The 27,197-nt window shown below is 48.3% G+C and overlaps 1 protein-coding gene across 1 annotated transcript in view; it reads right to left on the reverse strand.

Moving 5' to 3' along the window:
* The window catches only part of LOC137537255 (zinc finger protein 850-like), a 120,052-nt gene that overhangs the window by 91,054 nt on the left and 1,801 nt on the right, over window positions 1-27,197 (reverse strand). Inside the window, exons 2-3 of the mRNA XM_068259344.1 lie at window positions 22,609-23,232; window positions 6,932-8,806 (exon numbers count right to left, since the gene is read on the reverse strand). Of these exons, the coding sequence (XP_068115445.1) occupies window positions 6,932-8,806; window positions 22,609-23,185 (2,452 nt within the window). The 5' untranslated portion in view covers window positions 23,186-23,232. The remainder of the gene's footprint in view (window positions 1-6,931; window positions 8,807-22,608; window positions 23,233-27,197) is intronic.

Here is a 27,197-nt window from a genome sequence, read left to right on the forward strand (position 1 = left end):
TGCAGAGGAACCAATCCTCTGTACCTCCACAAATGCCAGACAGGAATTGTACGAAGCGCAGAACGCAATCGCAAGAGAAGCGATTGCGAATGAGAACGAGCAAAGTGACAGGTTGTATGTGTGTGCGCCAATCTAGTCGCCACCCCGCGACCGCGCACACACAACAGCAGATGGGAAACAGAAACGCAACCGCAAGAACGGCGATTGCCAGAAGTGACACAAGGCAGATGAGAACAGAATACGAGGATAGCAAAGGCACAGCAAATCATACAATGAGGAGATACGGAAAATAACAAACGCTAGCTAACCGCGAACACCGCACTCATTCGCAACAGTGCACGCGGTTATGCGCGGTCTCCACGTGATAAGCACAATAGAGACAAGCACGCCTAACTAACCATCAACAGACAAACATGAAACAAAGAACGTGAACGCTTGCTTAACGGTTACCTCACCGAGCCTACAGCAAGCGCCCGTATCAGACAAGACAGACAAACGAGAAACAGGAACTAGGCAGAAAGGATCCACCGCTCTTCCGCCAGAGCAAGTGTGATCCAAGCAGGAACACAGATCAGAAAGATCCACAGCTGCTAACGCTAGCGGCTAGTGCGATCTAAACAAGACAGATCAGATGAGGTAGCCGGTAGCAACCGCTGCTCCAGCTTACACTTCAGGAACTCAGATCAGAAGGATCCACAGCCGCTACCGCTAGAGGCTAGTGCGATCCAAACAAGACAGAGCGATTCGCTATCAACCGCCGCTGGTGACAGCGCAATCGCGACAGACAAGACAGGACAGAATAGGCAGTACAAATTATACACAAACTGTCTGCACTAACTAGGAATGCAAGGAGCACTCCCGAAGAATTAACTATACTAAGATAGCAGTGGCTGACACTCCAGGTGAGTCCAGCAGGAACAAACCTCTATGAGCAGTGAAGCATTGTGGGACACACATAGTACTTATAGTACACGCCTCCAATGAATGTGACCAGGCAATTTGCATGACAACGTATGCAAATTCCTCAGCAAGCACAAGCTGCAAAACTGACAGAAGCTCTTCTTTCCAGAGTCCTGCAGCATACAGACCTGAACAATGGTCAAAAGGCTGCCTGCCTGCGCAGGCAGCTGAGCGGATCGTTACAGATGGTAGAGGAAATTGCTGCAGGATTATGCAAATATAGACACTTTGAAAATTCCACCTCAGCTTTATTTGATTGGTCAACTTTCTGCATATATAAAACCGTTTCTGATTTCTGCATCAACTCAGAATTATTTGCATCTTATTGACCATCACCAGACTACAGACCTGCAATGTTACAGAGAGCTCTGGCTACAAACACTCAGCTTACACTGGCCTCATTAAGTATAACAATGCAATTTATTTATTACAGTAAATGTGATTGATGCAGGTAATAGTACATCTTACATTCCGTGCAGAGGAACAAAACACATCACACTGTGGGAACAATATACAGCTGATATTCAGCACATTATCCAGAGGAATAACTTTATTAGCAGCTTTACTCACAGGAGAGATACTTGGAGATACATCAGATTTCCATTCTAATAGGATTTATTTTGTTACATAATACAGAATCGTTTCCAGGAACAGCTTATAAAGTCTTATATTCTGAAGATACGGTGCAGAGTGCGCAGGGAAGCAGTAACCAATCCTGCTGCTGCGCTCCTCTCCTCAGTCTCCGGTCATCTGTACACTATGATGCTCTGACCATCAGAGGGCGCCGTCCTCCACGTTCCTCTTCCCCACAGTCTCCATCTGCAGCCGCCGCACATCCTGCCGCTCTTCACGCACCTCTGTCCTTCCTTGGCACTTCCTGGTTACTGTGTGACCTGACAGTGCCTGTGCCCCGGGGTAACGCATGACGAGTGGCACACGTTCGCTGTCAGGTCTCACAGTAATGGGAACAGCAACCAGGAAGTGCCAAGGAAGGACGCTGTAACTAGGAAAGGTGGTGGCAGCGGAGGGATGTGCGATGGCTGCAGATGGAGACTGTGGGGAAGAGGAGTGTGGTGACTGGGGTCCTGATGTGTGGAGGACAGTGGCCTCTGAGGACCGGAGTTTACAGCACAAGATGACTGGAGACAAAGGAGGAGAGGAGTGTGGTGACTGGGGTCCTGATGTGTGGAGGACAGCGGCCTCTGAGGACCGGAGTTTACAGCACAAGATGACTGGAGACAGAGGAGGAGAGGAGTGTGGTGACTGGGGTCCTGATGTGTGGAGGACAGTGGCCTCTGAGGACCAGAGTTTACAGCACAAGATGACTGGAGACAGAGGAGGAGAGGAGTGCAGCAGCAGGATTAGGTGAGATCTTCCACTGCAGATGTAGTGTAGTGTCAGTGTAGCTAGGGTTGCTGCGGTATATCGGTATGACGGTATACCGCGGTTTGGTTGGCATTATCATCATACCATGCACAATCTCGTTTTACCGGTTTTCGGGGGCAGGGTGATTTAGTGATGGGGATGCGATGCAGCGGCAGGCACGCAAACAATGGCGGGGATAAATAAATACTCACTTGCCGGCAGGTCCTGCACGCTGTACTGGCTTCATTCTACTTCCTGTTCTTGCGTCCTGTGCGCTGTTACAAGGAAATGGAACGCATGAACAGGAAGTAGAATGAAGTCAGTACAGTGTGAAGGACCTGCCGGCAAGTATTTGTACACCCCACTGCTGCGTCCCCCCTGGCTGTCTATACTGCGGGCACCTACTACTGGCGCCACCTATCCCTGCTACCTATGCTGCAGCCACCTACTACTGGCGCCACTTATCCCTGACTACCTATGCTGCGGCCACCTACTACTGGCTACACCTATCCCTGGCTACCTATGCTGCAGCCACCTACTACTGGCGCCACCTATCCCTGCTACCTATGCTGCGGCCACCTACTACAGGCTACACCTATCCCTGGCTACCTATGCTGCGGCCACCTACTACTGGCTACACCTATCCCTGCTACCTATGCTGCGGCCACCTACTACAGGCTACACCTATCCCTGGCTACCTATGCTGCGGCCACCTACTACTGGCTACACCTATCCCTGGCTACCTATGCTGCAGCCACCTACTACTGGCGCCACCTATCCCTGGCTACCTATGCTGCGGCCTCCTACTACTGGCGCCACCTATCCCTGGCTACCTATGCTGCGGCCACCTACTACTGGCTACAACTATCCCTGGCTACTATGCTGCGGCCTCCTACTACTGGCTACACCTATCCCTGGCTACTTATGCTGCGGCCACCTATTACTGGCTGCACCTATCCCTGGCTACCTATGCTGCGGCCACCTATTACTGACTACACCTATCCCTGGCTACCTATGCTGCGGCCACCTATTACTGGCTACACCTACCCCTGGCTACCTATGCTGCGGCCACCTACCACTGGCTACACCTATCCCTGGCTACCTATGCTGCAGCCACCTACCACTGGCTACACCTATCCCTGGCTACCTATGCTGCGGCCACCTATTACTGGCTACACCTATCCCTGGCTACCTATGCTGCGGCCACCTACCACTGGCTACACGTATCCCTGGCTACCTATGCTGCAGCCACCTACTACTGGCCACACCTATCCCTGGCTACCTATGCTGCGGCCACCTACTACTGGTTACACCTATCCCTGGCTACCTATGCTGCGGCCACCTACTACTGGCTACACCTATCCCTGGCTACCTATGCTGCGGCCACCTACCACTGGCTACACCTATCCCTGGCTACCTATGCTGCGGCCACCTACCACTGGCTACACCTATCCCTAGCTACCTATGCTGTGGCCACCTACCACTGGATACACCTATCCCTGACTACCTATGCTGCGGCCACCTACCACTGGCTACACCTAGCCCTGGCTACCTATGATGCGGCCACCTATTACTGGCTACACCTATCCCTGGCTACCTATGCTGCGGCCACCTACCACTGGCTACAACTATCCCTGGCTACCTATGCTGCGGCCACCTACTACTGGCTACTCCTATCCCTGGCTACCTATGCTGCGGCCACCTACTACTGGCTACACCTATCCCTGGCTACCTATGCTGCGGCCACCTATTACTGGCTACACCTATCCCTGGCTACCTATGCTGCGGCCTCCTATTACTGGCTACACCTATCCCTGGCTACCTATGCTGCGGCCACCTACTACAGGCTACACCTATCCCTGGCTACCTATGCTGCGGCCACCTACTACTGGCTACTCCTATCCCTGGCTACCTATGCTGCGGCCACCTACTACTGGCTACACCTATCCCTGGCTACCTATGCTGCGGCCACCTATTACTGGCTACACCTATCCCTGGCTACCTATGCTGCGGCCTCCTATTACTGGCTACACCTATCCCTGGCTACCTATGCTGCGGCCACCTATTACTGGCTACTCCTATCCCTGGCTACCTATGCTGCGGCCACCTATTACTGGCTACACCTATCCCTGGCTACCTATGCTGCGGGCACCTACTACTGGCTACACCTATCCCTGGCTACCTATGCTGCGGCCACCTATTACTGGCTACACCTATCCCTGGCTACCTATGCTGCGGCCACCTACTACTGGCTACACCTATCCCTGGCTACCTATGCTGCGGCCACCTTTGACTGGCTACACCTATCCCTGGCTACCTATGCTGCAGCCACCTACTACTGGCTACACCTATCCCTGGCTACCTATGCTGCAGCCACCTACTACTGGCTGCACCTATCCCTGGCTACCTATGCTGCAGCCACCTACTACTGGCTGCACCTATCCCTGGCTACCTATGCTGCGGCCACCTATTACTGGCTACACCTATCCCTGGCTACCTATGCTGCAGCCACCTACTACTGGCTACACCTATCCCTGGCTACCTATGCTGCGGCCACCTACTACTGGCTACACCTATCCCTGGCTACCTATACTGCGGCCACCTATTACTGGCTACACCTATCCCTGGCTACCTATGCTGCGGCCACCTATTACTGGCTACACCTATCCCTGGTTACCTATGCTACGGCCACCTACTACTGGCTACACCTATCCCTGGCTACCTATGCTGCGGCCACCTATTACTGGCTACACCTATCCCTGGCTACCTATGCTGCGGGCACCTACTACTGGCTACACCTATCCCTGGCTACCTATGCTGCGGCCACCTATCCCTGGCTACCTATGCTATGGCCACCTACCACTGGCTACATGCATCCCTGGATACCTATGCTTCGGTCACCTATTACTGGTTACACCTATCTCTAACTCCAATCTCCAATAACTTTTGCGGAAGCAGGTTGAGCCTTTTTACAGTTTTACCCGGCCTTTCCATATCTCTCGGCAATGTGTGTAGGGGGGTCTAAATAATTGTATAAAGCAGTAAACTGTAATACCGTCTTACCGTGTTTTTTTATGGTTATCATACGGTGGAATTTCATGCCGTTGAAATAACAAAATGTAGGTAGTGGGGGCAGAAGTAGTTAGTGTAATGTAGCTGGAGGGGGCAGCAGAGGTTAGTTTAGGTTAGCTGGTGGGGAGGCAGAGGTTAGTGTAGTGTAGTTGGTTGAGGCAGCAGGGGTTAGTGATGTGTAGTTGGTGGGGGCAGCAGAGGTTAGTGTAGTGTAGTTGGTGGGGGCAGCAGGGGTTAGTGTAGTGTAGTTGGTGGGGGCAGCAGGTGTTAGTGTAGTGTAGTTGGTGGGGGTTAGCAGGTGTTAGTGTAGTTGGTAGGGTCAGCAGGGGTTAGTGTAGTGTAGTTGGTGGGGAAAGCAGTGGTTAGTGTAGTGGGTGGAGGCAGCAGGGGTTAGTGTAGTGTAGTTGGTGGGGGCAGCAGAGGTTAGTGTAGTGCAGTTGGTGGAGAAAGCAGAGGTTAGTGTAGTGTAGTTGGTGGAGGCAGCAGAGGTTAGTGTAGTGTAGTTGGTGGAGGCAGCAGGGGTTAGTGTAGTGTAGTTGGTGGAGGCAGCAGAGGTTAGTGTAGTGTAGTTGGTGGGGGCAGCAGAGGTTAGTGTAGTGTAGTTGGTGGGGGCAGCAGGGGTTAGTGTAGTGTAGTTGGTGGGGGCAGCAGGGGTTAGTGTAGTGTAGTTGGTTGAGGCAGCAGGGGTTAGTGTAGTGTAGTTGGTGGGGGCAGCAGGTGTTAGTGTAGCGTAGTTGGTGGGGGCATCAGAGGTTAGTGTAGTGTAGTTGGTGGGGGCAGCAGGGGTTAGTGTAGTGTAGTTGGTGGGGGCAGCAGGGGTTAGTGTAGTTGGTGGTGGCAGCAGGGGTTAGTGTAGTGTAGTTGGTTGGGGCAGCAGAGGTTACAGTAGTTGGTGGGGGCAGCAGGGGTTAGTGTAGTGTAGTTGGTTGGGGCAGCAAAGGTTAGTGTAGTTGGTGGGGGCAGCAGAGGTTAGTGTAGCTGGTGGGGGCAGCAGAGGTTAGTGTAGTTGATGGGGGCAGCAGCGGTTAGTGTAGTTGGTGGGGGCAGCAGGGGTTAGTGTAGTTGGTGGGGAAAGCAGGGGCTAGTCAGCTGTAAGGATCAGTGGTTTCACCATTGTATGTATCTACATTTATCTTTATGATACTTATAACTATGAACTAGCCAAGGCTGTAATAAATACTTTTTCATACACAAGATCACTGCCAGAAGCTTTGTGTGAACATCACTTGGCGAGACAGCTAATTTAAGCTCAGCACAGAACCAATGATTTGGGGCACTGCCATAGGCCGTAATGCAAAAGCACAGAATTACTATGTGAGCTGGCGGCAACAGCCGGGGCTAAAATTAGCAAAAAGATGAGGTAATTCCCCTGCTGGCAACAGCCGGTTACCAAACTACATATCTCCGCAAGTTGCTGCAACAATTTGGTCAGAGCAGGCTGAGCTATTTTGTGGCTGCATTCTCCTTTGTTATCTTGTGTTTGAAATACTTAATTTCCAACCAAAACATTTCCAACACTCAGCACATGCTTAGGAATTCTCAACAGTGTGAGATCTCTCATGTCTGACAAGATGAGATTTCTGTGAAAAACATTTCCCACACTCAGCACATGAATAGGGCTTCTCGCCAGTGTGAGATCTCTCATGAGCGACAAGAAGAGATTTCTGTGAAAAACATTTCCCACACTCACCACATGAATAGGGCTTCTCACCAGTGTGAGATCTCACATGTCTGACAAGATCTGTTTTATGCCCATAACATTTCCCACACTCAGTACATGAATAGGGCTTCTCACCAGTGTGAGATCTCTCATGTCTGACAAGCTCAGATTTCTTAACAAAACATTTCCCACACTCACCACATGAATAGGGCTTCTCACCAGTGTGAGATCTCACATGTCTGACAAGATCTGTTTTATGCCCATAACATTTCCCACACTCAGTACATGAATAGGGCTTCTCACCAGTGTGAGATCTCTCATGTCTGACAAGCTCAGATTTCTTAACAAAACATTTCCCACACTCAGCACATGAATAGGGATTATCACCACTGTGAGATCTCTTATGTCTGAGAAGCTCTGAATTCTGAACAAACCATTTCCCACACTCAGCACATGAATAGGGCTTCTCATCAGTGTGAGATCTCACATGTACGACAAGATGTGCTTTATATCCAAAACATTTCCCACACTCAGTACATGAATAGGGCTTCTCCCCAGTGTGAGATCTCTCATGTCTTACAAGACATGATTTGTTAAGAAAACATTTCCCACACTCAGCACATGAATAGGGCTTCTCACCAGTGTGAAATCTCTCATGTTTGACAAGCTCTGATTTATATCCAAAACATTTCCCACACTCAGTACATGGATAGGGCTTCTCACCAGTGTGAGATCTCTCATGTGTGACAAGGTGTGCTTTACATACAAAACATTTCCCACACTCAGTACATGAATAGGGCTTCTCACCAGTGTGAAATCTCTCATGTTTGACAAGCTCTGATTTATATCCAAAACATTTCCCACACTCCGTACATGGATAGGGCTTCTCTCCTGTGTGGGATCTCTTATGTATGACAAGGTGTCCTTTAGTTCCAAAATATTTCCCACACTCAGCACATGAATAGGGCTTCTCTCCTGTGTGGGATCTCTCATGTATGTCAAGATGTTGTTTCCGAACAAAACATTTCCCACACTCAGAACAACGATAAGGCTTCTCTCCTGTGTGGGATCTCTCATGTCTGGCAAGATGTGCCATTTGTACAAAATATTTCCCGCACTCTGCACATGAATAAGGCCTCTCCCCAGTGTGAGATCTTTCATGTATGACAAGTTGTGATTTATGTACAAAACATTCCCCACACTCAGCACATGAATAGGGCTTCTCACCAGTGTGAGATCTCTCATGTATGACAAGTTGTGATTTATGTACAAAACGTTTCCCACACTCAGCACATGAATAAGGCTTCTCCCCAGTGTGAGATCTCTCATGCCTGACAAGATGTGATTTATGTACAAAACATTTCCCACACTCAGCACATGAATAGGGCATCTCACCAGTGTGCGATCTCTCATGCCTGACAAGATTTGATTTCTCAGTAAAACATTTCCCACACTCAGAACATGAATAAGGCTTCTCTCCAGTGTGAGATCTCTCATGTCTGACAAGATTTGATTTAAGTACAAAACATTTCCCACACTTGGAACAAGAATGAGACCCTCCAGCATAGGGAGAGTTGTGCTGGGTATGAGGCCCCTCGGGGTTCAACAGGTGAAGGGAGTCTGGAGGAATATTTGGGGTCACTAGGACATCTGCAGGAGACTCTTGTCCAGTGACATCATCATCCGTTGTACAGTCTTTGGATACAGAGAGACGAGTCTCTGAGAGGTTCCTGATGCCAGGACTCCGCCCTGCAAATAGAGAAACATCATCACTTCCTGTTAGAGAATTCGGGGGGGGGGGGAGGAGCAATTATCATTAGGGCGGGTCAATGAGCTGCTGAAAATTTATGCAGATTGGAAATGGATTAAATGCAGCAGCTGCATAACTTTGCATATAATTAGCATACAATTTGCACCATCTCAGAAGGTTGTGCTTATTCCAGGCGGCCAATCACATGACGATAACTTTGCCTTGCATTAATACTTCCTGCAGCTAGGAATTCAGCCAATCAAATGCATTTCCTGACAAATCTGGTTATCTGCATACAATTTGCATTACATTTGCATACAAGTCAGAGTTATCTGCATATAATTGACCCTCCCTACACATAAAGCATTGGCCATACATGGAAAGCAGTAAGTTGTAGAGCTTGATGAGACAATGGAAGCAATGTGCTAAGGTAGCCATACACCAAGCAATGATGGACAGATTCCACCGAGAAACAAACCTCTCTCTAATCATGTCTGATTGGGGAGAGATCTGTCAGCTGCTCATACACTGCAGGCCAATTCCTGATCAATATCATGCTGAAATCTCTCGGGAATTGTCTGAGCCCGCTGCAGTCACTGCTGTTCCCCATGTATAAATCAGTGTTCTCCCCAGAACATTTTTCCAGCCGGGTGGCATGAAAAAGTAGCCGGGTGGGGCGAGATGAGAGAATGCTGGGCCGGCGCTTCTCTGCACAATTCTGCTTACAGCAGAGGAGGAGCTGAGCCGATGACAGCCGGGTGCTCATCAAAACTAGCCGGGTGGAGCACCTGGCTAAAGGGGTCTAGGGAGAACACTGGACCCAGATGCATGCTGGGAGATAATGTCAACTATCTGCTAATAATACTGGCTTTCCTTCCCCTTCTGTTTCTGGGCCAGCAGGGACCTGTAGGCAAAATCATGTGACAAGAGCCCACAGCAAGGGAAAGTAAGAGGTTTTTTTGCTTCAAAACCCACGTTTGGCCAGTAAATTTGCATTGCACATCTGTACTTGTGCAATAACATATACTGACAAGTACCTGGCTGGCTCCTGTAACTCCCTTTCCTACGGAGATGAAATTGCTTTATAATGGACAGGAAATTATCTCTGGTTGCTGTCCAAACCCTTCCTTCTAACGAATATCTGCTTCTTGGCCAAACTCCTTCCCTATCCCATCATCGCTTTTGATGACCAATGTGATGCTAATTTTTTCAGACTGGATGCAAATGTAATGCAGCCTGGAATTCAGCTAATCCAGGCTACATTCAGTTTGCATTAAACCTACACCCAAGTTGGAAACATTAGCATCTTGTTACTAATCTGTAATCATTGCCCACTAGAAATCTTAAAAGGGGGCAGGATGGGGCACACATTAATCAGGGGAAAAGTGGAAGAAACATCCAATAGTAACGTAGCAATTAAAACACACTGAGGAGGATAAAGGTAAAAACATGGGGGAAATGGCAGGAATATGAGCATTACCACAGTGCTGGCCACAAAGAGTTATTTCCTCTGCGGTTGAGGTGGTAGGTAGGAACAGCCTAATGGTGTCCCTGTGCTGTGAGTGATTGCTGTTCACTTGCTGTTCACTTTACTACAGTCTTTTCTCTTCTCTGGACTTGTCGCTTTACTTATAGAAAGGGTTTCCATATTTATAACGCAGAGATGACTGTTATCACTGTCAGAACTGTTCTGAAGGGAAGCAATAATAATGCAAGAATGCAGAGACGCTCGCCTCTGACCGTTACCGGCCGACGATTGCCTCTGACCGTTACCGGCCGACGATTGCCTCTGACAGTCACCGGCCGACGCTCGCCTCTGACAGTTACCGGCCGACGATTGCCTCTGACAGTTACCGGCCGACGATTGCCTCTGACAGTTACCGGCCGACGCTTGCCTCTGACAGTTACCGGCCGACGATTGCCTCTGACAGTTACCGGCCGACGATTGCCTCTGACAGTTACCGGCCGACGATTGCCTCTGACCGTTACCGGCCGACGATTGCCTCTGACAGTTACCGGCCGACGCTCTCCTCTGACAGTTACCGGCCGACGATTGCCTCTGACAGTTACCGGACGACGATTGCCTCTGACAGTTACCGGCCGACGATTGCCTCTGACAGTTACCGGCCGACGCTTGCCTCTGACAGTTACCGGCCGACGCTCGCCTCTGACCGTTACCGGCCGACGCTCGCCTCTGACCGTTACCGGCCGACGCTCGCCTCTGACAGTTACCGGCCGACGCTCGCCTCTGACAGTTACCGGCCGACGCTCGCCTCTGACAGTTACCGGCCGACGCTCGCCTCTGACAGTTACCGGCCGACGCTCGCCTCTGACAGTTACCGGCCGACGCTCGCCTCTGACAGTTACCGGCCGACGCTCGCCTCTGACAGTTACCGGCCGGCGCTTGCCTCTGACCGTTACCGGCCGACACTTGCCTCTGACCGTTACCGGCCGACGCTTGCCTCTGACCGTTACCGGCCGACACTTGCCTCTGACCGTTACCGGCCGACGCTTGCCTCTGACAGTTACCGGCCGACGATCGCCTCTGACCGTTATCGGCCGACGATCGCCTCTGACAGTTACCGGCCGACGCTCGCCTCTGACAGTTACCGGCCGACGATTGCCTCTGACAGTTACCGGCCGACGATTGCCTCTGACAGTTACCGGCCGACGCTTGCCTCTGACAGTTACCGGCCGACGATTGCCTCTGACAGTTACCGGCCGACGCTCGCCTCTGACAGTTACCGGCCGACGATTGCCTCTGACAGTTACCGGCCGACGATTGCCTCTGACAGTTACCGGCCGACGATTGCCTCTGACAGTTACCGGCCGCAAGGCCCCCCCTCCTGGATAGGTGGGGGGAATGGGGTACAGCAAGGGAAAAGAGGCGCTCAATATAAATAAAACACTTTAAAATCAATAAAATGAAGGTTGAGGTGGCTCTAGAGGCGCCCCGAGTCTGGCATATAGATGGCTCTGGCACTTTTAATTTGCCTGAGGAAGTGGGCATGGTCCCACGAAACGTGCTGCCTGTGCTTAATTATCTATTAAACTTCCTTAATTAAGTGAGTTTGTCGTCTATGAGGTAAGCCACCTCAGCCTTCTTTATTTTATTGATTTTAAAGTGTTTTATTTATATTGGGCGCCTCTTTTCCCTTGCAGTGTTCCAAAATAGCAGGGCTGTGGAGTCGGCGTTGCAGTCAGAGTCGATGAGTCGGATGAATTTTGGGCACCCGTAGTCGGAGTTGGAGATTTCATAAACGGAGGAGTCGGGAGTTAGAGTCGGATGATTTTTGTACAAAATCCACAGCCCTGGTAAGTATTAGACTAAGGAGTCGGAGTTGGAGCCATTTTGGGTACCTGGAGTCAGAGTTGGAGCCATTTTGGGCACCCGTAGTCGGAGTTGGAGATTTCATATACGGAGGAGTCGGGAGTTAGAGTCGGATGATTTTTGTACAAAATCCACAGCCCTGGTAAGTATTAGACTAAGGAGTCGGAGTTGGAGCCATTTTGGGTACCCGGAGTCAGAGTTGGAGTCGGAGGTTTCATAAACTGAGGAGTCAGAGTCGGAAGACTTTTGTACCGACTCCACCGCCCTGCAAAATAGCATGCTAAACTAAAAAAATTATTTTTGGTCCATTCTTCCAATCATCAGCAGTCGGCTAAATCCCTAGTTATATGTCTAGCCAGACACATTGGGGGCAATTTATTTATTTATATTTTTTTGGGGGGGGGAGGGGGGATGTTGGCAACCTTTTATTTTTGTAAGTTACAACCCCTTTTAAAGTGAGCCCAAGATGAGAATTATATGGAGGCTGCCATATTTATTTCCTTTTAAGCAATACTAGTTGCCTGGCAGCCCAGCTGATCCTCTGTCTCTAATACTTTTAGCCATAGACCCCCAAGCATATGTAGATCAGGGGTTTCTGACATGATTGTCAGATCTGACTTTATTAGTTGCATGCTTATTTCTGTGCCTGTGATTCAGACACTACTGCAGCCAAATAGATCAGCAGAGCAGCCAGGCAACTGGTATTGTTTAAAAGGAAACAAATATGGCTGCCTCCGTATCCCTCTCAGTTCAGGTTCACTTTAAAGAACACCTTCCATATCTGAAGAAAAGACTGCCAGGACAATAAAAAAAGATATTAATGTGTCTCAATCATTCATTGAGTTATGTGAATTTGTATTCACACGTATTATACTATCTGCACACTGTGTGTGTATTTCCTCTCCCGTTATCCCTGGTGGTGGCAGTATTATGTCACACGTATTATACTATCTGCACACTGTGTGTGTATTTCCTCTCCCGGTATCCCTGGTGGCAGTATTATGTCACACATATTATACTATCTGCACACTGTGTGTGTATTTCCTCTCCCGTTATCCCTGGTGGTGGCAGTATTATGTCACACGTATTATACTATCTGCACACTGTGTGTGTATTTCCTCTCCCGGTATCCCTGGTGGCAGTATTATGTCACACGAATTATACTATCTACACACTGTGTGTGTATTTCCTCTCCCGTTATCCCTGGTGGCAGTATTATGTCACACGAATTATACTATCTACACACTGTGTGTGTATTTCCTCTCCCGTTATCCCTGGTGGCAGTATTATGTCACACGTATTATACTATCTGCACACTGTGTGTGTATTTCCTCTCCCGGTATCCCTGGTGGCAGTATTATGTCACACGTATTATACTATCTGCCCACTGTGTGTATTTCCTCTCCCGGTATCCCTGGTGGCAGTATTATGTCACACATATTATACTATCTGCACACTGTGTGTGTGTATTTCCTCTCCCGTTATCCCTGGTGGCAGTATTATGTCACACATATTATACTATCTGCACACTGTGTGTATTTCCTCTCCCGGTATCCCTGGTGGCAGTATTATGTCACACGTATTATACTATCTGCCCACTGTGTGTGTATTTCCTCTCCCGTTATCCCTGGTGGCAGTATTATGTCACACGTATTATACTATCTGCCCACTGTGTGTGTATTTCCTCTCCTGTTATCCCTGGTGGCAGTATTATGTCACACGTATTATACTATCTGCACACTGTGTGTATTTCCTCTCCCGGTATCCCTGGTGGCAGTATTATGTCACACATATTATACTATCTGCACACTGTGTGTGTATTTCCTCTTCCGTTATCCCTGGTGGCAGTATTATGTCACACATATTATACTATCTGCACACTGTGTGTGTATTTCCTCTTCCGTTATCCCTGGTGGCAGTATTATGTCACACATATTATACTATCTGCCCACTGTGTGTGTATTTCCTCTCCCGGTATCCCTGGTGGCAGTATTATGTCACACGTATTATACTATCTGCCCACTGTGTGTGTATTTCCTCTCCCGGTATCCCTGGTGGCAGTATTATGTCACACATATTATACTATCTGCCCACTGTGTGTGTATTTCCTCTCCCGTTATCCCTGGTGGCAGTATTATGTCACACGTATTATACTATCTGCCCACTGTGTGTGTATTTCCTCTCCCGTTATCCCTGGTGGCAGTATTATGTCACACGTATTATACTATCTGCACACTGTGTGTGTATTTCCTCTTCTGTTATCCCTGGTGGCAGTATTATGTCACACATATTATACTATCTGCCCACTGTGTGTGTATTTCCTCTTCCATTATCCCTGGTGGCAGTATTATGTCACACATATTATACTATCTGCACACTGTGTGTGTATTTCCTCTCCCGGTATCCCTGGTGGCAGTATTATGTCACACATATTATACTATCTGCACACTGTGTGTGTATTTCCTCTCCCAGTAGCCCTGGTGGTGGCAGTATTATGTCACACATATTATACTATCTGCACACTGTGTGTGTATTTCCTCTCCCGGTATCCCTGGTGGCAGTATTATGTCACACATATTATACTATCTGCCCACTGTGTGTGTATTTCCTCTTCCGTTATCCCTGGTGGCAGTATTATGTCACACATATTATACTATCTGCCCACTGTGTGTGTATTTCCTCTTCCATTATCCCTGGTGGCAGTATTATGTCACACATATTATACTATCTGCCCACTGTGTGTGTATTTCCTCTCCCATTATCCCTGGTGGCAGTATTATGTCACACGTATTATACTATCTGCCCACTGTGTGTGTATTTCCTCTCCAGTTATCCCTGGTGGCAGTATTATGTCACACATATTATACTATCTGCCCACTGTGTGTGTATTTCCTCTCCAGTTATCCCTGGTGGCAGTATTATGTCACACGTATTTTACTATCTGCCCACTGTGTGTGTATTTCCTCTCCCAATATCCCTGGTGGCAGTATTATGTCACACACATTATACTATCTGCCCACTGTGTGTGTATTTCCTCTCCCAGTATCCCTGGTGGCAGTATTATGTCACACATATTATACTATCTGCCCACTGTGTGTGTATTTCCTCTCCCGGTATCTCTGGTGGCAGTATTATGTCACACATATTATACTATCTGCACACTGTGTGTGTATTTCCTCTCCCGTTATCCCTGGTGGCAGTATTATGTCACACATATTATACTATCTGCCCACTGTGTGTGTATTTCCTCTCCCGTTATCCCTGGTGGCAGTATTATGTCACACATATTATACTATCTGCACACTGTGTGTGTATTTCCTCTCCCGGTATCCCTGGTGGCAGTATTATGTCACACGTATTATACTATCTACACACTGTGTATTTCCTCTCCTGTTATCCCTGGTGGTGGCAGTATTATGTCACACATATTATACTATCTGCACACTGTGTGTGTATTTCCTCTCCCGGTATCCCTGGTGGCAGTATTATGTCACACGTATTATACTATCTACACACTGTGTATTTCCTCTCCCGTTATCCCTGGTGGTGGCAGTATTATGTCACACGCATTATACTATCTGCCCACTGCGTGTGTATTTCCTCTCCCGTTATCCCTGGTGGTGGCAGTATTATGTCACACATATTATACTATCTGCACACTGTGTGTGTATTTCCTCTCCCGGTATCCCTGGAGGCAGTATTATGTCACACGCATTATACTATCTGCCCACTGTGTGTGTATTTCCTCTCCCGTTATCCCTGGTGGCAGTATTATGTCACACGTATTATACTATCTGCACACTGTGTGTGTATTTCCTCTCCCGGTATCCCTGGTGGCAATATTATGTCACACATATTATACTATCTGCACACTGTGTGTGTATTTCCTCTCCCGGTATCCCTGGAGGCAGTATTATGTCACACGCATTATACTATCTGCCCACTGTGTGTGTATTTCCTCTCCCGGTATCCCTGGTGGTGGCAGTATTATGTCACACATTATACTATCTACACACTGTGTGTGTATTTCCTCTCCCGTTATCCCTGGTGGTGGCAGTATTATGTCACACGTATTATACTATCTGCACACTGTGTGTGTATTTCCTCTCCCGGTATCCCTGGTGGTGGCAGTATTATGTCACACACATTAGCGTGAATTCCTCTGTACGGCGCTTACTACGATTCACCGTAACGCTTGGACAGCTGCGTTTTGTGAGCTCCACGCTTTGCTCAGTCAGCCCAGAGGTGACAGGCCTGGGGATAGCTGTGTTACACACTCTTCTCATTGCTCGGGAGAGTGCTGTGAATAAGATACTAAAGCTTCAGCCCTCTGTGTCTCCATCAGTACTTAGCAGGGCTGTGGAGTGGGTACAAAAATCATCTGACTCCTCAGTTCATGAAACCACCAACTCCGACTCCAGGTACCCAAAATTGCTTCCGACTCCACAGCCGTGGTACTTAGGCATGTTCTGTATATTTGTATTTATTTAATACTTCAATCTGTAGCATCGGCCAAATACTGCTACCCCATGGGGCTTCCTCCAGCCCCTTGCAGCCGACATGTCCCTAGCAGCATCTCCGTTTGAAGCTGCCGGCCTGAGGTCCCCGCCGGTGCTGAAGCAGACCTCTACTGCACCTGCGTGAGCACCGCTGTCAATCAAGTCCACGTTGTCCGCAGTGGACAGCGCAGGCACAGTAGCCGGCGCAGTACACTGCGGACAACGTGGACTTCATTGACAGTGGCGCTCACGCAGGCGCAGTAGAGGACAACCTTGAGATCTGCCTCTGCACCGGCGGGGACCTCGGGCCAGCGGCTGTGAGCGCAGATGCTGCGAGGGACATACCGGCTGCTAGGGGCTGGAGGAAGCCCCAGGTAAGTATATTATGGGGCAGCAGTATTTGGCTGACAACTCCTTTAAAGTAATCCTGGACTGAAATTAAATGTATCAAATAATTGCATTCATGGTAAATAGAAATTGTAACGTAACGGAGTATCCTATTTTTTATTTTCAGTGTAAGATCTGAATTTTTAAGACTGAATACTAAAACAGCAGCCATGTCAGTCTGACGTAAAATCTGCTTCATTCAGTTGCAAAACCAGGGCTGTGGAGTCGGAGTCAGAGCAGTTTTGGGTACCTGGTGTCGGAGGTTTCATAAATTGAGGAGTATCAGTCAGATGATTTTTGTAGCGACTCCACAGCCCTGTGCAAAACAAGCAGAAGTAAGGACTCTGAACTTTTCAGCTCTGAAATGCTGTCATCGCTTCTTCAGCCAGATTGAAGTGTTTTGCCTTCTACTTAGCTACTTTCTATAGCTCTCGGCTATAGAAATAGAAAAGCTGGAGTGGCACTTTGGGCGCTTGAGGTAGGACTGTGGCTCTAGGCATTTGGCTACAGTATTGCTATAGGGTTGTTAACATGGGCTCCAAGAGTTTGGTTGTGGCGTATAGATTTCGGCTCTGAGTGCTCAACCAAACCATAGCCGAGTGCAGAGGGGGTGCTGTGTGTTTGCCTGCAGTGCTGGGCGCTCTGGGTTAGAGGTTAGTGTTGGGTATGGTTATAGAAGGGTTAGTGTTTGGAGACAGAGTTACATGTTAGTGTTAGGTTTTGTCATGTAAGTGTTGGTGTTGAGGTTACAGGTTAGTGTTAGGAGATAGGGTTAGAGCTTAGAATTAGGCCTAGCTATGGGTGTGTTAAGAGTTGGGGTTACAGGTTAGTGTTAGGGGATATGGTTAAAGGTTAGTGTTCGGTATAATCATTAGGTTGGTTTGGTTAAAGGTTAGTGTTCGGTATAATCATAAGAATTGCATCGCAAGCAACATGACAGCAGCGCAAGTCGTGCAGCGTAACGTGCCTTCCTTAGTTACGCACGTTGCTTACATAACGCACGCTCATTTAAATCCCGGCCACTACTGTGAAGTATCACGACCGAGATACTTAACTAGCGCGCTGCTACTATGTTAATTACATAGTAACTACGTTAATTAAAGTGGATCCAAGATAAACTTTTACTCATTGCATAATTGTGTTCCTTTCATATAGTTTATAGGGCATTCCTCAAGCCAATTTTTTGTTTTTTTTTGTTTTAATACCCCAATTCCCTATAAACTAAACAAGCCTCGCCCACAGCTCCTTCAGCGTCTGGGCACTCTGAGACCCATGTAGCAAGGGCTTATGGGAGCTCAGTCTGGGCAAGAGCAGGAGGAGGTGTTACTAGCCAGAGATTTCAGAGGCAGAGAAGAGTGACATTTTCACAGGCTGAGGGGGTGGAGATGCAGAGCAGCTTGCCTGTGTAATGATCACAAGCAGAACATGGCTGCTCTCATTGTATCACAGGAAGAAATAATCATATATCGTTGAAGCTGTTTGCAGCTAGATTTGCTGTGTAAACTATCTAAACTTTAGGTAAGATATATAGACAAGTTACTTGTTATAGTTAGTTTTTCATCTCGGATCCTCTTTAACATAGTAGCGGCTGCGCTAGTGAAGTATTGCGGTCAGAAAGTAAGATGGCTGCCCGCATGATACAGAATTGATGCATTCCGAGTCTCTGGCCAGGCTGGTACACTGTAAGGTCTATCAGTATAACAATATTATTTCAGTATGTTGAACACGGCAGAGACCAGACCAAAAGAAGGAAGGTGTAGGTGTAGTTTGGGTTTTCTTTAAAACGGACCTGAACTCAGAACTTCCTCTATGCTCTAAAAGATGAGGAACAAAATAATAACCTATAAATAACCTATACATAAAAAAAAAATCTATATATATAAAAGTGTGTGTGTGTGTGTGTGTGTGTGTGTGTGTGTGTGTGTGTGTGTGTGTGTGTGTGTGTGTGTGTGCGTGCGTGCGTGCGTGCGTGCGTGTGTGCGTGCGTATCACGCGAAAACAGCTTGACCGATTTGAACGAAACTTGGTATACAGATCCCTTACTACCTGGGATGATATGTTCTGGGGGTCTCGCGTCCCCCCTGCACACCTGGGCGGAGCTACAAACACCCAATCAGATATCACCCATTCATGTCAATGGAAAAAATGTAAAAGGCTGCCATTCTCACAGTAATCAAGCCAGAGTCCCCACACTTGGCACAGTTGGGTACTTGGTGACCGAGGTTACAAATCCAGGAAAAGCGGGTGGAGCATAAAACAGCCAATCAAAATTCAGCCATTCATTTAAAATGGGAAAATGTAAACTGCAGCCATTCTTACACTGTTAATCGCAGGATTCTCAAACTTGCCACACTTGGTCACAGGGTGAATAAGAGTAAGATTCAGGAAAGTGGGTGGAGCCTACAACAGCCAATCAAAATTCACCTATTGATTTTAAAGGGGAATATTTAAACTGCTGTCATTCTTACACTGTTTATGGCAGAGGCTTCAGACTTGCTGCAGTTAGTCATTGGGTGACTGGGGTCCAAATTCACTAAATGGACGGGGCCACATACAGCCAAACAGATTTCTTTGCTGGATAAACTGCTTCCATTCACACATTTTTGCCAGGAACCTGAAAGCTCACAAGCTTGGTCATTGACTGACTGTGTGACAAGGTTACAAAAAGTGGGCGGAGCCAAAAACAAATTTTACTGGGAAAATATAAACTGCAGCCATTCTTACACTGTTAATGTCAGGGTTGTCAAACTTTGCACAGTTGGTCATTGGGTGAATGAGATTAAAATTTTGGAAAGTGGGTGGAGCCTACAACAGCCAATCGAAATTCAACTTTTGATTTTCAAAGGTAATATTTAAACTTCTACCATTCTTATACTGTTAATAGCAGATGCCTCAAACCTGGTACAGTTGGTCACTGGGTAACTGGGGTTCAAATTCAGAAAGGGGTGGAGCCACAAACAGCCAATCAGATATACAAAGTATTGATACCAAGGACCCCAAAGTTGATAAACTTGGTAATCGAGTGACTATATGTCAAGGTTAGAAAAAGTGGGCGATGCCAGACACTTAATTTTTTACATGGCAGGGTTCCCAAACTTGACACAATTGGCCACTGGGTGATTGGGATTATTATTCAGAAATGTGGGTGGAGCCTACAACAGCCAATCAAAATTCACCTACTGATTTTCATGGGGAATATTTACAGTGCTACCATTCTTACACTGTTAGTGGCAGGGGCCTCAAACCTGATGCAGTCAGTCATTGGGTGACTGGGGACCAAATTCACTAAAGAGGGTGGAGCCACAAACAGCCAATCAGATTTGTTAGATTGATTTCAGCCATTCTGTTATTGGCAGGGTTCTCAAACTTGACACAGTTGGCCACTGGGTGACTGGGATTAATATGTTGCCAAGGAGAGGTAGATGTGAGTGGCACTCCCTACACTAACCTGGAGCAGTGTAGGTGTATATGGGCAAAATGAAACCACTGTTCTCACCAGATCATCTACGCTTCTGCTGCTGGGACGTGTGCACATCGGGGTAGGTGAAGAAAGCCATCAGTACATCCAATACACAGAAAAAAAGCAAAGTCTCCGGGCACCTTCCGTCCAATTGTTTTATTGGTGGAGTTGGGGGGGCGCCGAGCACCAGTTGGGGCCTGCACGCCCCCCCACCTCCACTACACCATCACCTGAGGAACAGTCACATGGCTGCATTGTAGACGCACGATCTATACACTGCAATAAAACAATTGGACGGAAGGTGCCCGGAGACTTTGCTTTTTTTCTGTGTATTGGATGACTGGGATTAATATGCAGGAAAGTGGGTGGAGCATACAGCAGCCAATCAAAATTCATCTTTTGTTTTTCAAGGGGAATATTTACATTGCTGCCATTCTTGCACTGTTAATGGCACGGATTATTATACAGATAAGTGGGTGGAGCCTAAAAAAGCCAAACCTAATTCACCTGTTGTCATGTGCTCCCCTGACTTCTAAAATCCAGCGCTGTAAACCGCTGTAAACGCTCCATTGCCTGCTTTCAATCAGCGCCAGCTCACACACTACAGCAAAAGCTGACGCTGTACACCGCAGGAGCGTTCCTCTGCCTGTCACCTCAAGCTTTCTGGTGAGACAGGAATTGGCTGGGCGGGTTGTAAGGGGCGGGACTCATTCTGATTCTCCCTCCCACCCTCCAAAGAGAAGTAGCATCCATGTTATGGCCGTGCCTCTCTCTGCCAAGCAATCACGCCCACACATCCCTGGACAGCTTGCAGGAGTTACAGAGACGAGAGCCTCGTGGGTCCAGCAGTCAGGGAAGGCCTCAGAGTGTCTCACTGATTCTCCCCTTCCTCCCCCAGACTGCAGGTAACCGTGCTGGAGTATGTGAAAAACGGCAGCAGCAGCAAACAAGGGGGTTGCTGAGCTTGGTTTCAACTCCAGGTTTAAACCTGGTCTGCCGATGCACAATCCCTCCGCGGGTCACCACTCCACCACAGTAGATACAAATAGTAATGAAGGAGGCACTCAACTGGCGTATAAACTTGCGTTTATCAAAATAGTAGCAAACACGACATGTTTCGGGGTTTCCCCCACTTGAGGAAGGGGGAAACCCTAAAACGGCAGCAGCAGGTCTAATCCAGCAGGGGGAGACAGAAGAGCAGGAGAAGTGACGCCACTTCAGACCTCTGTATGTTTATTATTTTTACTTTGTTCTGGGGCAGAGGAGACAGAGCCATGCACAGCATGTTCAGTGACCGGCTGTCTCCAAGGCAGCGTCCTGTGCACTGTCTCCTGCTGTGTCTCCCACAGGCCCCAGCTTGTATCACGTCTGTAGTTTTCACCCTTCACACGGCGGGAACTTAGTGGAGCTGAACTCTTGCACAGGACAGAAGAAAACCAGAGAAATGCACCCTGTATGTATTTAGAGAGTCTAGCCTGTCTAATCTGATCTCTTTCTGTGTCACATGACTGCCTTTCAGACAGGGCAGAGAAGCTCATTTGAGAAGCACTGAATGTTAACAATGTCTGCTTCCAAGAAGGCAGGAAGTAGAAAGTACAGATTTATTGCAGGATTTGTATCAGCTGTAACAAAGAAATGCTTTTCTTTATAGGTTATGATGCTGTTGCTTATCTTTTAGAGCATAGAGGAAGTTCTGAGTTCAGGTCCACTTAAAAAGGGACCTGGGCACCTTAATCTGCAACAATCTCTTCCTGATGCTCGGTACACACAATGCAATTTCCTGACAGATTTACTGTCAGATCGATTATTCCCAACATGTCCGATCTGATTTCTGCACGATTTCCTATAGAAGGGAACAGGAAATCGGAAATCAGACATGTTGGAAATTGTGGATCTGACAGTAAATCTGTCAGAAAATTGCATTGTGTGTACTTAGCAGGTACATCGGCTTGCCTCCTCATCCTCCTTTTATTCTGTAAGCAGAGTTGCACTGGCCGTGCATCACCCCCTCGCATGCCACCCGGCTGGAAACATTTTTTTGGTGAGAACACTGCAGGATCATCTATCACCTAATATGGCCGGTCTAACTAAAAAGACATTCAGTATTTAATTTTGATTACTCACCTGTTTTACCCTCTGTAAGAGCCTCTTCCTCTTTACTTGTCCCCATCATGTCCCCCTCCTCCACAGACTGCTGATCACTCCTCACATACGTCTCTTCTTCTTCCTCTTTACTTGTCCCCATCATGTCACCCTCTTCCATTAACTGTTGATCACTCCTCACATACGTCTCTTCTTCCTTTTTTATTGTCATCATGTCACCCTCTTCCATAGACTGCTGATCACTCCTCACACATGTCTCTTCTTCCTCTTTAATTGCCCTCGTCATGTCACCCTCCACCATAGACTGCTGATCACTCCTCACATACATCTCCTCTTCCTCTTTAATTGACCTCATCATGTCCCCCTCCTCCATAGACTGCTGATCACTCCTCACATACGTCTCTTCTTCTTCCTCTTTACTTGTCCCCATCATGTCCCCCTCCTCCATAGACTGCTGATCACTCCTCACATATGTCTCTTCTTCTTCCTCTTTACTTGTCCTCATCATGTCCCCCTCCTCCATAGACTGCTGATCACTCCTCACATACATCTCCTCCTCTTCCTCTTTAATTTCCCTCATCATGTCTCCTTCCTCCATAGACAGCTGATAACTCCTCTCTTGCTCTTTGAGCTCAGATCTCAGTTCTGAAAAGGATAACAGATTATAGCTGTAAGATACCAGCAGTAGTAAACAGAGCACAGAAAAGAACATACTTTGCTAGGTGTGATGATATTATCTCCTGCACAGTCCCCTCTTCCATGGTCAAGTAAAAAACACACACATATCCCGGCACATCACCTGAAGATAGGACCAGGGATGAGCTTTGAATGAAATCCAAATGAGTTTCATTCTCCTAATCAGTTCAGTTGATGGGGCGGGTGAGGGGGGGGGGTAACATACCTGGCCTCCATCTTCTTTAATTCTTCCCACGCTGCGTTCCAAGCTGCTTTCACATGACTACAACACTTCCTCCTTCCGGGTTGATGGGAAAAAGCGTAGTAGTCACGTGACGCGGCTTGGAATGCGGCGTAAGACGCGTCGTGGGAAGAATTAAAGAAGACGGCTGCTGGGTAAGTTTAGCCCCCTCCCCACCCCCCTCACCCCGCCCATCACCTGCACTAATTTGGAGGATGAAATAAGAATTTGGATTTCATTCGAAGCTCATCCCTGGCTAGGACATTTAAATAAGTTATTAAGGAAAGGAAGGTGGCTAAAGGGGGGTGTGGCCAGAAAAATAGCAAAAAAGCAATTAAAGGGGCACTATGGTGAAAAATTTTAAAATTCAAAACACGTGCAAACAAATAGGAAGTAAGTTTTTTCCAGAGTAAAATGAGCCATAAATTACTTTTCTAGTAACAAATGGACAAGCACCATATATAGTCACAAATATTTATGCTAAACAGCCTCAATTGAGGACATATTTAGACAAGCAACAGGATGTGCTGCGGGGTATAGACAGCCTAAAAAACAATAAAGGAACCCACTTACAGCACCAAAGCCTGACAATACTGAGGGCTCGTTTCCACTATTGCGGTGCAGAATCGCCTGGATTCCACCGCTGATGAAATAGAATGCGGATGCGAATCTGCGTGCGTTTTTTGCCGCAAATTCGCATAGGTGAGGGTATATGCGAATTTCACCATGTCACTGCCTGTTTGAAGTTACATTGGTACCTATGCGAATTTGCATGAAAATTCGTATACCATAGCCGCAGGCGGATTCCCTATTACATACATTAGCGGTGATTCGCATGCATTCCACTCGCAGGCGAATTCTGAGGCTCTTTTGTGCGTTTTTTCACCGCTGAAAAAAACACACCTCAACAACGTTACAGTGGAAACAGGCCCATCCACTTGCATTACATGTGCGAATCCGCATGCGTTGGACGCATGCGGATTCGCGATAGTGGAAACGACCGATGGGAGAGCCACGCGTTTTTATAAAAAATGCGTGCAGCATGCGTTCCCGGACCACACAGGTCAGGAACGCATGCAGTGTGAACATCAGATATTGCACTCTATGCAATGTCTGATGTCGTGCGTGTCGGCCACCTGCATGCGTTTCCAAAACGCGGCTGGAAACGCGTGCAGTGTGAACAGGGCCTTAGGGTCATTGTAGAAATAATACTTTATTGAGAAAACCATTCCAATAAAAACATATAAAATCACCACAAGGGTGATGCGGGCGGATGATAATACAATAATATAGTATTGCACAATAATAAATAATTACATCCACCACTCTCTCATAATTATATATGCAGGTTAAATAGCCATAAAGTGCATGGATACAATGTGATAACAACTGCCTGAACAATAGCTAATCTCAGTTGGGCAAACAACAACCTAAAAGAAATAATATGTAAGAAAGTGTCAGTAGAAAATGGAGGAGCAACCTGAAACAGGTCAGTAAAGTGAGACCGTGCAGAGTGCAGATAAAGTGCTTACGTGTACATAGTGGAGAGGAAGAGTACTAATCCCCCCACTGCTCCCCCATACCTGTACTGATTTCCCCACTGCTCCCCCATACCCATGTCTGTACTAATCTCCCCACTGCTCCCCCATACCCATGTCTGTACTAATCCCCCCACTGCTCCCCATACCCATGTCTGTACTAATCCCCCCACTGCTCCCCATACCCATGTCTGTACTAATCCCCCCACTGCTCCCCCATACCCATGTCTGTACTAATCCCCCCACTGCTCCCCCATACCCATGTCTGTACTAATCCCCCCACTGCTCCCCCATACCCATGTCTGTACTAATCCCCCCACTGCTCCCCCATACCCATGTCTGTACTAATCCCCCTACTGCTCCCCCATACCCATGTCTGTACTAATCCCCCCACTGCTCCCCCATACCCATGTCTGTACTAATCTCCCCACTGCTCCCCCATACCCATGTCTGTACTAATCCCCCCACTGCTCCCCCATACCCATGTCTGTACTAATCCCCCCACTGCTCCCCCATACCCATGTCTGTACTAATCCCCCCACTGCTCCCCCATACCCATGTCTGTACTAATCTCCCCACTGCTCCCCAATACCCATGCCTGTACTAATCCCCCCACTGCTCCCCCATACCCATGTCTGTACTAAGCCCTCCACTGCTCCCCCATGTCTGTACTGATCTCCCCACTGCTCCCCCATACCCATGTCTGTACTAATCCCCCCACTGCTCCCCCATACCCATGTCTGTACTAATCCCCCCACTGCTCCCCCATACCCATGTCTGTACTAATCTCCCCACTGCTCCCCCATACTCATGCCTGTACTAATCCCCCCACTGCTCCCCCATACCCATGTCTGTACTAATCCCCCCACTGCTCCCCCATACCCATGTCTGTACTAATCCCCCCACTGCTCCCCCATACCCATGCCTGTACTAATCCCCCCACTGCTCCCCCATACCCATGTCTGTACTAATCACCCCACTGCTCCCCCATACCCATGTCTGTACTAATCTCCCCACTGCTCCCCCATACCCATGCCTGTACTAATCCCCCCAATGCTCCCCCATACCCATGTCTGTACTAATCCCCCCACTGCTCCCCCATACCCATGTCTGTACTAATCCCCCCACTGCTCCCCCATACCCATGTCTGTACTAATCCCCCCACTGGTCCCCCATACCCATGTCTGTACTGATCTCCCCACTGCTCCCCCATACCCATGTCTGTACTGATCTCGCCACTGCTCCCCCATACCCATGTCTGTACAAATCCCCCCACTGCTCCCCCATGTCTGTACTAATCCCCCCACTGCTCCCCATACCCATGTCTGTACTAATCCCCCACTGCTCCCCCATACCCATGTCTGTACTAATCCCCCACTGCTTCCCCATACCCATGTCTGTACTGATCTCCCCACTGCTCCCCATACCCATGTCTGTACTGATCTCCCCACTGCATCCCCATACCCATGTCTGTACTAATCCCCCACTGCTCCCCATACCCATGTCTGTACTAATCCCCCCCCTGCTCCCCATACCCATGTCTGTACTGATCTCCCCACTGCATCCCCATACCCATGTCTGTACTAATCCCCCCACTGCTCCCCATACCCATGTCTGTACTAATCCCCCCACTGCTCCTACATACCCATGTCTGTACTAATCTCCCCACTGCTCCCCCATACCCATGCCTGTACTAATCCCCCCACTGCTCCCCCATACCCATGTCTGTACTAATCCACCCACTGCTCCCCCATACCCATGTCTTTACTAATCCCCCCACTGCTCCCCCATACCCATGTCTGTACGAATCTCCCCACTGCTCCCCCATACCCATGCCTGTACTAATCCCCCCACTGCTCCCCCATACCCATGTCTGTACTAATCCCCCCACTGCTCCCCCATACCCATGTCTGTACTAATCCCCCCACTGCTCCCCCATACCCATGCCTGTACTAATCCCCCCACTGCTCCCCCATACCCATGTCTGTACTAATCCCCCCACTGCTCCCCCATACCCATGTCTGTACTGATCTCCCCACTGCTCCCCCATACCCATGTCTGTACTGATCTCCCCACTGCTCCCCCATACCCATGTCTGTACTAATCCCCCACTGCTCCCCCATGTCTGTACTAATCCCCCCACTGCTCCCCCATAC

The sequence above is a fragment of the Hyperolius riggenbachi genome, chromosome 10 (assembly GCF_040937935.1).
Source record: "Hyperolius riggenbachi isolate aHypRig1 chromosome 10, aHypRig1.pri, whole genome shotgun sequence".
In the NCBI taxonomy this organism is placed as follows: domain Eukaryota; kingdom Metazoa; phylum Chordata; class Amphibia; order Anura; family Hyperoliidae; genus Hyperolius; species Hyperolius riggenbachi.